General features: G+C 59.0%; 2 protein-coding genes across 6 annotated transcripts in view; one reads left to right on the top strand and one right to left on the bottom strand.

Annotated features, from left to right (window-relative positions):
* Window positions 1–57: 57 nt before the first annotated feature.
* SLC25A39 (solute carrier family 25 member 39) lies at window positions 58–7,199 on the bottom strand. 5 transcript variants are annotated; one of them, XM_054801271.1, is made up of 12 exons: window positions 7,047–7,199; window positions 4,157–4,265; window positions 4,022–4,081; window positions 3,348–3,392; window positions 2,499–2,608; window positions 2,302–2,369; window positions 2,045–2,169; window positions 1,686–1,859; window positions 1,427–1,536; window positions 1,195–1,276; window positions 1,013–1,093; window positions 58–931 (listed from the first exon to the last, which is right to left on the bottom strand). In XM_054801271.1, the coding sequence occupies exons 2-12, from the start codon at window positions 4,251–4,253 to the stop codon at window positions 813–815; spliced, it is 1,071 nt and encodes a 356-aa protein (XP_054657246.1). In that variant the 5' UTR covers window positions 4,254–4,265; window positions 7,047–7,199; the 3' UTR covers window positions 58–812. The 5 variants fall into 5 exon arrangements, with proteins under 5 accessions (XP_054657246.1, XP_054657245.1, XP_054657244.1 ...); XM_054801270.1 differs by lacking the exon at window positions 7,047–7,199 and adding an exon at window positions 6,588–6,731; XM_054801269.1 differs by lacking the exon at window positions 7,047–7,199 and adding an exon at window positions 4,812–6,254.
* Window positions 7,200–9,159: 1,960 nt separating this feature from the next.
* The window catches only part of MAPT (microtubule associated protein tau), a 57,219-nt gene continuing 53,768 nt past the window's right edge, over window positions 9,160–12,610 (top strand). The window contains exons 1-3 of the mRNA XM_054801206.1: window positions 9,160–9,410; window positions 10,205–10,297; window positions 10,384–10,556. The gene's annotated coding sequence lies outside the window, so the exon portion shown is untranslated. The remainder of the gene's footprint in view (window positions 9,411–10,204; window positions 10,298–10,383; window positions 10,557–12,610) is intronic.

Genomic DNA, 12,610 nt, shown 5'->3' with positions numbered 1-12,610 from the left:
GTGGGGATGCCCTCCACGGCCCCAGCATGCAGGGAGCAGGGAAAGAAACCCCCGCCCTAAGAGACAAATAGTATTTCCTTTTATTTAAGAAAATAAGAGAAATTCCCCCCTGGAGTCCTGGGGCAAGCTGGGACAGCGCCCACACCAGGCACAATGCTGGGGCAGGCCCTCGCGGTGAAGGGCCAGGGCACGGGCAGAGGTTTGCTGCCAGATGCCTGCTGACCCCCCCAGAGCAGCAGCGAGGTCTGTCCCCACACAGGGTCTGAGCCCAGGGGCTGCCAGGGGACAGGGACACCCTGAGCGGGAGGGAGAGGTCCGGAGGCAGGGGGAGGGTCCTGATGCATCCCTGTGCCACACAGAGGGGGCAAGGGGACACTGTGCGTGACTGATGGCGAGGAGCGGCAGATCCCCAGCCGGAGCGGGGCTGGGGGGCCCAGGCAGGCACACGGAGAAGCCCCTAAGGGTTTGGTCCTTGACAGAGCAGGAGCTGGGGCTCTGTCGAGTCTCCTGGGGCACCCCGTCCTTGCCAGAACCTCTGCGAATCCAGCAGCAGCATCTGTCCAGCCTCAAGGGATGAGCGCGGGGGACTCCACATCCCCCCAGTGTCACAGCAGCAGGCACAGATGTCCCCCAGTGCAGCTGGGGATGGAGAGTGGGGCTGGGCTGGCCCTGCCTCCGTGCGCAGGCAGTGGGGAGGCAGAGTGCAGCACGAAGGCACTTGGGCTTTGCACAGCCGAGTGCGGTCCCCGCTGCTCTTGGGGCACCTTGCCGGGAGCGGGGTTGGCACCGTCCCTGTGCAGCCCTGCCCCAGCTCACAACCCACGCAACCGCCGCTCTTGGTTCAGCTTCTGGAAGAAGGTCTTGCCAAATTCGTAGGTGCTGATCATGATGGCACAGGCGGGTGCCACCTTAATGACGCGGGGCAGGAAGCCTGCAAGGACAACCCCGTTAACCCCTCAGTGACACCAGGGCGCTAGTTAACCCCAGCCCGGGGCGGGGGGCACAGCTTTACCTGCAAACAGCCCCCGGGTGCCAGACTCGGCATGGATGCGCCGCATGAGGAGCCAGGTGGAGGAAGGCTTGGAGGCTGTGACTGTGGGGAGAGGGGAAGGGGGTGAGGGTCCAGGGATACCCACGTACCACCCGGGAGTCCCAGCTGCCCCCAGGCCCTCCGCCTGGAGCTCAGCCCCTCACCTGGGTGCACCTCGCTGTCTCCCAGCTCGATCTGCCGCTGGGTCTTCACCACATCGAAGGGCAGCGTCAGCACCGCAGCCACCTGCGGGACCAGCAGCCGGGCGGTGAGCGGGGCCCTTGCCATCCCACCTCCCAGCACCATCCCAACCCCAGCCCCTTGCCCCCATGGGGGCCGTTCCCCTGGCTCACGGCTGAGCAAGCCCCAGCGCAGACCCCAGAGCCCCAAACTCACCGTCCCAGAGATGGCCCCGGATGCGAAGCTGATCATGAATGTGGCCTCATCCAGCTGGGCCTGCCTGCAGAGCCATTCCCTCACCAGCTCGTAGTTAAACCAGTAGAGAGCTGGAAGGAGATGAGAAACGCCAGTGCTACGAGGAGGCACCCCTGACACACCAACCTCCCCCTTCCCCACCGCAGGGCTGTCCTGGCCCGTGTTCATCCCCCCATCTTCCAGTGCCACGGCTCACCCCGTGTGTGTCCCCCAGCCATACCTGAGAAGGGGACGTCTCGCAGCACGGTGGGTCCCCAGCCCCTCCAGAGGGACAGCCAGCCGTCCTGAGCCACTGCCGACTGGATGCAGACACGCAGCTCCTGGTAGCTGAGCTGTCGGGACTGCATCTTGGTGCGGATGAGCTCCAAGGGGCTGATGACCGTCACGGCACCCACTGCAATGGGGGGACATTGGGCATCAGCCCTGTCCGCTCCGGCGGCTGTCCCAGAGCCATCAGAGCGCCGTGCCAGAAGAGCCAGGCGTCGAACGTGGGCACCAACAGCCAAGAGACCTGCTGCGTTCTCCTACAAGGATGCAGGGTGGGCGTGGGGGGAGCCCCCGGAGAGGGGAGGTACTCACGCCTGGCGAGGGCCCCGGCCAGCAAGGGGATGTGGTGTCCCCGGCTTCCCGTCCGAGCGTGCAGGTAGTCCCGGAGCTGGTCATAGGTGGTGAAATAAATGACGGTGGCTGGCACAGCCATGACCCTGCCGAGGAGAAGGGGTGGTGAGGGACATGTGTGCCCTCCCCAGGGGCTGGCACAAGGCTGGGGGTGGATGCCCACATGCCTGGGCAGGCATTTCCACCTGGACCCCCTGCCAGGCAGGGTCCAAACTCACAGGGTGGGGGGCAAGCCGCTCCACAGAGACCTGATGCCCTCGTAGCGTGTGATCTTCACGAAGGCATCCTGGGGAGAGAGCGGAGCACAGGGGGAGGGGTTAGAGGGGGGAGAGGGGCAAGCACATCCCCCCAGCAAACACTCTGACCCCCTCCCTGGGACAGGGAGTCCCCTGCCCACCCTGCCTGCAGCCCCTACCAGTGTGCCAGTGAAGCAGGTGGGGGCCTTGTACCAGGCGGTGCAGCTGTTGCCATTCTGGCAGACGTACAGATGGTCCATGAGCCCGTTGCAGTAAAGGAAACACTTCCCTGGGACGGGAGGCAACAGCATCGCCATTAGACAAGAGACCCTTCCCCTCCGCCCCACACCCAGCCCATTTGATCCCAAAACCATCACCTCTTCCAGGAGAGAGCCAAACCCTCAGCGCCTGAGCCCGGTGGGGACGAGCCCCAGACTAAGGCCAGGAGAGGGCTGACCGTCCAGCAAGGGTCTGACCCCAGCCAGACCCATAGGGTGGGGGGAAATCTGGCCCCACCGTGGGGACAGGGGCACAGCAGGAGCCATTGCCAGTGGCAGGAGAGGTTTAAGCCTCGCTTGGCATCCGCTGCCTCGGCACAGTGGGGATGTCATTGCAGGGAGTCAGCATAAACCCCTCCACCAGGCTCTTGGGCCAGGCACAGGCACGCCGGGCAGCGGGGAGCAAGCGAGGCAGTGGAGATCCAAGGGGACTTCAATGCAGCAGTAGGACAGAGTGACAAGGCAGGGCAAGGACAAGGGGACCACAGACAACCAGGCCTGTTGCACGACAGACCCCCAGCAGACCCCTCGGGCAAGGACCCAGCAGGGACATTGCATGGCCAGCCCCAAAGCGGGGCTGCAGGAGCAGCCACGGGGCTGGGGACAATCTCAGACCCCACACCGGAGCAGGATGTCCTCCCAGCCGGAGGAGCCCAAACGACCACCATTAGGGAAGCAAACTGGGGTGAAGGCTTGGGAAAGCAAAGCCACTGGCGGTGGGAGCTGCCCAGAGCCCCGGGGCATACTCACATGTGGCCTGCCGAGTGCCCCAGGGCACAGACCATGCTGGCAATGCTGAAACACACAACGGGGACAGGCTGAGCGACAACACGGGGTTGTGCCATCATTGGGGCACACATGTGTCCCACAGCTCTGACCCAGGCAGCTCCATGGGTGAAGGGGCTGGATGCTCCTGCAGCCACTTCCCAAGCAGTCCCTATTGTCACCAAACCAGTCCCTTGGGACCAGCCCCAGCCCACTGACCCCACAGACAGGGGGACAGACAGGGGGGCAGAACCCACGGGGTCTCTCCTGCCCTGTGGAAGCTGAGGGGAGCAGCGTGGAGACAGGCACAAAAGGCAGAGGGGGAAAGAGCGAGCAGCCGGAGTGGGGTGAGCCCTTCTACCCCGCTCTCTGTCTGGCAGGGGGCTGCCAGGCACAGCGCTGACCCCCCTCAGCATTGGCACGGGGCTGTGGACAGGGAAGGACAGAGCAGAGCATCAGCCCGGCTCCCCCGGTGGGGCCCCTCGAGCCCGTCAGGACAAGGGGCCCACGGTAACCTGCCACCTCGCGACGGCCCCACGCTCAGGAGCCAACAAATCCCTGCCACTGGCTCTGCCAATTGAGACATCCATGTGGGCTGCTCGCTGGCTGACTGGGGGGGGGCTGGCTGGAGACCCCTGCCCTGCCCCGAGTGGGGTTACCTTTGGAGAAAGGGGTCCTTTGTGCCTGCAGCCGGATCTTCACCACATCCAGCGGTGTCACTGAAACAACACCACCCTTTAGCCACACCGCACCGTGCCAGCCCCCAGCACCCACCCGCTCCCTGCGGTCCTCACCAAAGAGGGAGGTGAGGATGGCCCCCGTCCCCGAGGCCAGCATCTGCTGCAGCGGCGTGATGGCCCCGCTGGGGCTTGGCAACGTCTTCTCGGCCATGGCGCTGGTCCCCTGCAACACACAGTGGGGGGATGCTTGAGGCCGGGGGTGCTCCTGGGGGCGTCCCTGCCCGGGGATGCGCGATGGATCCCTGGGGAGCCCCTCCAGCATCCCTGCTCCACTGGTGCGAGGATGGGCGTCCCACCTCCTGCCACGCTATCGGCGTGGCGCAGGGCAGGCACGGCCCCCCCTTCTGTAATCGTACTGCCCCGGGAGGGGACCACTCCTGGGGCCGGCCCAACCCCGATAACATCCCCTGGCCCCATCGCTGGCAGCAGGCCCAGCCATGCCGGAGAGGTGGGGACGGCCCAGGCCACCCCGCTGCTCCCAATCCCTCGGGGAGGGAGGATCACCCCCTCCCTGCGCCTGGAAAATTAAGGGACAGGAAGGAGCAAAGTCCAAAGACCAGATGCTCCGCGACAGCCCCCCCCCCCCAGCCCCAACTGAGAAGGCAGCAGAGCCCAATGCAGACAGAGGGACACACAGGGGGGATCACCCCTCACACAGACGGTGCAAGCTTGCAACAAGCACCCCAAAAAGGGTTCAAACGTCCGAAACCTTCTGCATGCCTCCTCCGCCCACGAGATTTGGCAAGGCTGCGGCCCCAGGGATCAGCGTCTCTGCCCTCGGGAAGCGGGGGATATCGCACCCTTCCTGCAGGAGGAGCACGCAGAGAAGCAAGCCCAAGCGTGCCGTGCACGCTCAGGACCAGCTGCTCCCCCTCGCCGCAGCACAGGGACGGTACTCACGTCAGGACGGGGCCATGGCCGGAGGACTTCCAGGCTTTGGGAACTGATGGGGTTTTATTTAAAGCTAGGGAATGCAGCAAAAAAAACCCCAAACCAACAAACCTTCACCATCTGACTCAGCAATTTTGCAAGGTCAGAGCAGCCATAAATATCTCAATTACAGGCTTTGGACTTCTTAGGTGCCCAAGGCTGCGAGCAGGGACGGGTCTATCCTGGAGCCGCACACACCAGCCTCACCAGGAGAGCTGGGTGCTGTTTGCAGGGTGGGCACGGGTCCCATTGCGCCCGTCACGGGACGGTGGCGAGGCGGTGCAGCACCCTGGCACACTTGCCATGGACCACGTGGCTGTTGCAAAACCGCACCATGGGCAGGGTGCTCACCCCAGCACCAGATCCTTCCCCCGATCCAGCCCTTCACGTAAACCCTTATGCAAGCAGGAGGAAAATCTCTCGCTCACAGCGCTGCAACACCTGAATGGATTAAAATGTGCTACTTATACATGCCACGACATGGCCCTCTCCCTTTCTGTAGGGGGGAGCGGAGGACCCCCAGGGTGCCGGCAAGGACTTCCTGCCTGCATCCGAGCTCCCTTCCCAGCTGGGAGCTGCTCCCTTTTCCATCCAGGAAAAAATAATCCCCCAAAAGCATGACCCAGACCCTACCGCTCGGTCTGGGGCACTGGTGGGTCTGGGTACAGCGCTGTGATGCTCGATGCAAAGGGGCGGGGAGGGGAGCAAATACATGTTAAGATGATAAAGGCAAGAAACTCCGGGGGACACGAGAAGCTCAGCAGCCTCTTCCCACGCAGGAAGGGCCCCGCCGGGTGTTTGAGCCCGAGCGACAGGGAACACCGACAGAAATCCTGCAGACAGACCCCTCCAGCGCTACCCAGCAGCTGGGCTGCTCAGCTGGGGCTGCAAAGCTGTATGTTCCCCCGCGCCGTCCCTGGAAGTGCCCAAACGGCACCAGGGGCCTCATCCTGCCCGGGCACACCCCCACCTATGCTGCCCTGACCCGAGAGCTGCCCAAACGGGCAGGGACAGCTACCAGCGCTTCTGGGGAAGAGCTCGACCGTGGGCCCCACCGCAGCCACCCCCCGCCGCGGGTGGGCCGGGGGACAAACCTCCCTCCCAGGGAAGGGGGGGGACGGGTGCTGCGGTGTCCCCTGGGGCACACAGGCACCCAGCCTGGCCCGCTGCCCCGGGGAGCCCTCCCCCCAAGGTTTGCACACCCCTTTCCCGGGGCTCGTAGCCCCCAGCCCAGGGCTGTACCCCCTCCGCCGGGGTTTGCAGCCCCTCAAGCACTTGACACCCCCCCCGAAACGCTGTACCCCGTCTCTCGGGGTCTACAGCCCCCCCCATGGCACCTGACATCCCCCAGACTGTGCACCCCCTGTCCTGGGGCTCGCTCCCCCCCGTCCCGAGGCCCCGCTCCCCCCCCCCCAGCAAGGCCGGGAGCCCGAGGGGACCCCGCGGCCGCCTCTGCCCCCAGCACAGCCGCACGACCCCCGGTACCGGGGGGGGGGGGGGAAACTGAGGCAGCGTGCCGGGTCACGAGGGGGGTCACCGGGGGGCCCCGCCCCACCTGCTCATTCCAGCCACGTGCGGCGTTTCCCTCCGCCGGCACCGGGAGGGGGACGGGCGGCGGCGCCTTTAAGGAGCCCCATGGGCGCCCCGCGCCCCACCGCCGCGCGCCGGCCCCGCGCGCCACTTCCGCCCCGCGCCGGTCCCGCGCACGCGCCCTACGGCCCGCGCGCCCCTGCGCCCCCTGCTGGGCCGGGAGGGCGGCTGCACCCGCACGGGCACGCGCGTGCTGGGGCGCGCCTTGCACACTCACCGTGCTGGCAGAGGGTACCTTGCACGCTCACCCTCACCAGTCTGGCAGACGTGTACCTTGCACACTCACCGTGCTGGCAGAGGGTACCTTGCACGCTCACCCTCACCAGTCTGGCAGACGTGTACCTTGCACACTCACCATGCTGGCAGAGGGTACCTTGCACGCTCACCCTCACCAGTCTGGCAGACGTGTACCTTGCACACTCACCGTGCTGGAAGCCTTGGGGCTGGCACACTCACCAGCCAGGGGCCACTGGGGTTTGCACGCTCGCCGTGCCGGAGGCGGTGGGGTTTGCACACTCGCTGTGCCGGAGGCAGGCAGCACTCAGTCCTGCCTCGGGCGCCGCTGCCTGCAGTGCAGCAGTGCGTGCCGGGGCAGGCTGGGACATGGGACTCGTCCGGGGCCCAACGTGCAGGAGCTGCCCCGTTACGTGCACGGTGCCGCGGCACCCAGCCAGGGTCTGTGCTGCTCCGCTTACTGCTAACGAGGAACAAAGCTCGTTAGTTCCCTCCCAGCAGAAGCTGGCCCAGACACGGCAAGCACAGACCATCTACCCCTTCCTTTTGCAGTCTCTCACCTCAGCTCTGCTGCGGCCCAGGGAAGGGGGCGGGTGTTGTCCAGCGCTGGAAGCCAGAAAATCTCCTTTATTTGAAGGGCTACAGGTTGGCTCTGGTATTTCTAGCTCTTCTACTCGAAAGTGGCTTTATTCATGAATAAGTCTGAGAAGAGGGTTCTTAAGTCCCTTCTCTGGTCTTAGAAGAAAGCTGTAGTTAAAAATGTGCTGTTACATTTTGAGGCACACTCCTCAAAAGGGGCTGCTGTAGTGTCGGGGGATGGCTTGTGTCTCCACCGACAGGTACAAACATCGGAGCCTTCTCCATGACTTCCACCTGGACATGTAAGAGTTGTGGGGACTTGCCTTGTCTGGGAGGCAAAAATCCTCTCTCTGCTTCACGTAGTTGCTCAACTACGGTACGGTATGGGAAGTGCCTGTGTTTCCCTCGGAGAGTCCCAAGTCCCTTTGTGCGAAGAAGCGAGTTCTCCAAGGTGGTTTATTTCTGTCGGTGTTTGCATCTAGAGAAGATGCCTTAAGCTCGTTTGTTTGTGGGTTGATGGGAGAGCAGCAGAGCGGTGCTGGAAGGCATCCGGTGCACCCTGCCGACAGAGGTGCTGCCTGATGCTGTAACGTGGGCCGGTAGCAGCAGACGGCTCTCAAAGCCCCTCCGAAACCTGGATGGACGCTGCAAAGGAGCACAGCCCTGGCCTGGCCCTCTGCAGCCCTGGCAGGTAACGAGTGCCTGGGGTGCCTGGGGCTGCACAACTGGGACATGACCGACGTGGTGCTCCAGCCGGTGTGTCCTCCGGGGACCTGCAAATTGGAGGTCCCTGGTGCCTCTGGGGTAACTTCACTGCAAAACCTGTTAGTGGTACTGCATAATGCAGTCCTCTTCCTTACTTTAAAGTAGGGTGAACTCTTGCCCGGCCTTAAGCTGAAGGAATAAAGATGGCACTGGTCCATCTCTGCTCCTCTGTGAGTGCCATCCTGTGGCAAGAACAGGAAAGACTTCAAGGACAGGCGATCTACAGATGGCCACCAGCAGACTCTGTTAGCAGGAGCAGTTTCGGGCTTCAGAGTCTGCAGACAGTGGTATTTGGTAAATAACCTGTTTCACCCCAGAGCAATGTTCCCCGTCTCTCTGCAGAACTGGCAGCGCTGTGGTGGCTGCTCTCCTCTGGAAATAAAGGCACTGCTGGCATCTCTGCAGTTTGTCACTGAAGGGGGCAACCCCAGGAGCTGTGATCTGGCTTCAGCCCTGCGAGCTGCTGCTGGTGCCTGGGGAAAGGCTGCAAACACCCTGTGCTTGAGTTCGTGCTGGAGGGAGAGGAACCGCTGGGGCTGTTAGCCTGGGCACGCGGACATACGGGGATCTTAAAGTCTCTGCAAGCACTCGCTGCCCTTCCATGATACCAAGGCCAAGTGAGTCTTGACTTTATGTGATGTGAGGCCAGGAACCTAGTAATTCCCGCAAGGTCACGTAAGTGAATACATCCTGTAACTCCCTAAGGAGTCGACTCTGCCTCGTAGGTACATGGGGTTTAAATGATCTGGAAAGCCTCTTGTAGTAGGTAATTTAGAAACGGAATCATGATTAATTAAAAACAAAAAAATCCTTAGGGATATTGAGTCTTATCATATGTTTGTAGGTGTCTGCATGCCTTCCACACTGCTCAGCTGAAAAAAAAAAAAGGAATAATCTTTTTCCAGCTGGGGTGGGGCCAAGAGGGAAGTGTATAAGATAGTGTAAGTGCCTCAGTCTCAATTTGTCAGGTCTCTCCATTTGCTAAAGTGATCAGAGGGAAAGTGGTGAATTGGTTTTTCCCATGCTCAGTGCTGCTGAGAAGCGATGACCTCGCTGGCTGGTTCTTTCTGCTGAGTCACGGCCTGCTCGCTGCCTGTGCTGTCCTAACGCTGAGGGTGTTTCTGTCTCTGATTTACATCTTTGCAGTCCCGCTGGCCTTGGTGGGAGTTAGAGGGGTGTATCGTGCTCCGATTGCCTGTGAAAATGAAATGTAAGTTGTCTTCAGTTGGAGAGAAGTGTGTTCGAGTTGCAAATATGTGCGTTTGGTTTCAACTTGTGAGGAATGGAGCCAGCTGAACTCTAATCCCCTCTTGAGCTGCAAAGTTAGACGCAGAGTCAGAGCTGCCAGGGAAGGTTTGCATGAGCCTTGTTCCATTCCGCTCAGCGCAGGCCTGAGTAATGCCCGCTGGTACTAACAGTGTACATACACAGCTGGGAAAACCGCTTGTGGAACGCCCAGCTCCCTGCTGCCGTCTCTGTGGAGAGGCTTCAAAGCATGGCGAGCTTAGGAAACCCAGCCAGCTCCCTGGTCCGATGCCACGGCCGCATTAGTTGCCGTGCCCTGGGAAGCAAGTCTGGGGGGGCTGCGTCTGCCTGGGGCTTCCTTATTTAGGAAGGGGGCATCCTGTGGTCTATCAGCATGCAACAGCATCTGGAATTGTTTCAGAAAGATCAATCCTGTCTCCTTGCTGAAAACCATTTTGAAAGCGATTAGCCCATTTCCTTTTTTTTTTTAGGTGAATTTTAATGGCCAGGTTGCAAAAGGGATCTGAGTGGTACTGTAATGGAATTAAGCTAGTGGGGAATCTGAGTATTTATTTCAGCTAGGATCATTATGGTTTTGCAAAAGCCATCCTTAATCTGAATTAAGTGACTGAAATGAAGCAGCTTGTGGACAGACGAGGCCCTGGGGACATCAGACTTAAACCCACTGTAACCCAGAAGTTCTGCAGGTCAATTCCCAGGGCAGGTGAGACCTGAGAAATCGTGCCCTATGTTCTGTAGCACCTGCCATGGAAAACCTTGATAGAGTTGTGAAACAAGTTGCAAAACTCACCTGTAAGGAGAATGAGCTCTGTTCTATGGGTGAAGAAACAGGTATGGAAGCTAAATGCTTAATGCTTTCCTTCCTAAAGGTTTCCTTTACCATTTGATGTTAGAAATAGTGTCTTTTCACCTAGCAGCAGTACGGGCCAAAAGGAATGGAGGGGAAGAAAGAGCCTGGACTGAGAATTGTAGGATAAATCCACAGGTCCTTCTCCCTGTAAATGAAACCGCCCTATGAACACGAAGTGGGCAGAGGAGCTCTGTGCAGTAATTAAAGTCTATGTCAGCTGTCAGCCTGCTGTGCGTACAGGTAAGAAATCTGCCTACAGTGTTCCTCTGCAGTTCCTCTTGGCCAGGGCAAGATCTGTCGATTAGCCTGAGCTCATTCCGCTTGGGGCTCAGAGCACTCAGGCTGCTCCAGCAGTTCCCGTAACACCTTGGTATTGCTGCAGCTGCATCCCGCATCCGTCCAGTGCGAAACAGCATGTGCCTGCCGGTGTGGGGAGCAGAGGTGGAGGGTTGCTGCCCCTGAGATGTAGCACAAAATGAGTGTCTTGCAGCACAGCGGGGCTTTGCATCAAAGGGATGGATCTGCAGCGAGCTAGAGATATGTGTGAGATGTGGGGAGTGAGGGTACCTGAACAAGGGACGCTTCTCCCAGTTGCTACCCCTCTGACATGGACGTTCAGCCCATGGTTTTGGTCCTGCAGGGTGTTGGTGAGAAGGAGATATGTATGCAGATTTGATTATTCCTTTGCAGGAATCTTCTTTACCAAGAATATCCATGCGCTTCTATTTCTCTGCATACAGATGGAATTAAACAGCAAGACGCTGGGTCTTTGCTCATTGTGCCTTTTCTAGATAGGACTGCTTATGATACTCTTAGCATTTTATTTTCAAGTTTTGTGCCACCAGGCTTCTGTGGCTGCACCCTGGGCCAGGACAGGAAGGTGCTCGTTGGTGTGATGGCAGTCCTGGAGGGCTGACTCTGGGGGAATCATTGCAGTTTTACTTAAGCATGGCAATACTGTGATCCAGCAGCTGATGCATTTAATTCTTGACTAGACTTTGCCAACAGATCTTCTAAAGGGCCACAATGTGGTAAGAGTGGCTGTGCCCAAACATCAGCTGGGACTGGCTAATGATGCTTCTCAGTCCGTGATTTCTTGGATCCAAAAGGGACTCAGTACGTGGCGAGCCGAGAACTCTGGCAGGCAAAGCTAAGCTTGGACTGAGCTGACTTCAGAAAGCAGGTGTCATTATCCAGAGTACTTTGTTTTAGGAAATGAGGGCAGGGAGTCTCTTTTGGTTGTCTTCAGATGAAGAAATAGTCCTGTTCGAGGATGCTCAGCTGGTTCGCAGTCAGTCTTGTGCTCCCAGTACATCTGTACTGCCTGTAGGAAGAGCTGCTGTTCCAGAATTGAACTGTAGCTGCTTGCATCGAAAGTTCAAATTCAGCTTGTTCTGTGTTGTCTCACAAGGATGGATCCCCCTGTAGCACTGGAGGATTTATTTTACAATTCCCAAAGCAGTGGGTTTGGGGTTTTTTTCCAGAGAAGATGTGTCTATCCTGGGAAAATTCTCCCACTAATTTGTAGTGGGTACTTTTTAGTCAGTTTAAAAATGGGCAGAAAAGAGCCATTCCCCTGGTTTTAGATGCCTCAGCTGTTTCTCTTGACCTGAAAAAAACCCAACAAAACTTCATGGTGTTGAATGTTCATAAATCCAGATTTTTCCCCTCCTGACTATATTTTGTACTTCTGCAATTATTGATACTGTAGTAAGAGAAGAGCTTTGACTCTCCATAGGGCTACAAGACACCTTGAAACCTTTATTGCAAACTGAGATGGACCATTCCCAACCCAGCCTGCTTTCAAAGACCTCTGTTGCTGCAGGCTCCACATCTGTTTCTCTTTTTCCCTGTCGAGCTTTCCCCTTAACAACCTCTGCCAGAAGCATGTTCTTAGATTGGACATTTGCCCTTGATTTGCACCTGAATGTTTCTCAGGAAAACATAAAACCCTGAGCCTGTCTGACAGAAGATCCCTCCTGCAGTTTCTCCACTAAATCCAATTACCAGGGACAGTAACCCTGTAATGCAAGGCAGTAATTCCATTGAGGGATCTCCACTGTGTCCGTAACACTCCCGGGCAGAGCCAGAGCATCTCACTGCTTTTCCAGATGAAGCAGGCAAGGTGGAGCAGGATCTTTTGGGAGTATGACTTGTTCCTTCAGCCTCTCCCTCCGCTTTCCAGCCCTCCAGGCTGAACTGCAGGTTCTGCAATGGGTGGTGAGGGAACACCAACGCTCCCCAATGCCTCAGGGCAATCAACATGTTGCCTGTTGACTCCTTCCTACAGGTGC

The sequence above is a fragment of the Grus americana genome, chromosome 22 (genome assembly GCF_028858705.1).
Source record: "Grus americana isolate bGruAme1 chromosome 22, bGruAme1.mat, whole genome shotgun sequence".
Taxonomy (NCBI): domain Eukaryota; kingdom Metazoa; phylum Chordata; class Aves; order Gruiformes; family Gruidae; genus Grus; species Grus americana.
This window is presented reverse-complemented; position numbering and strand designations above follow the sequence as displayed.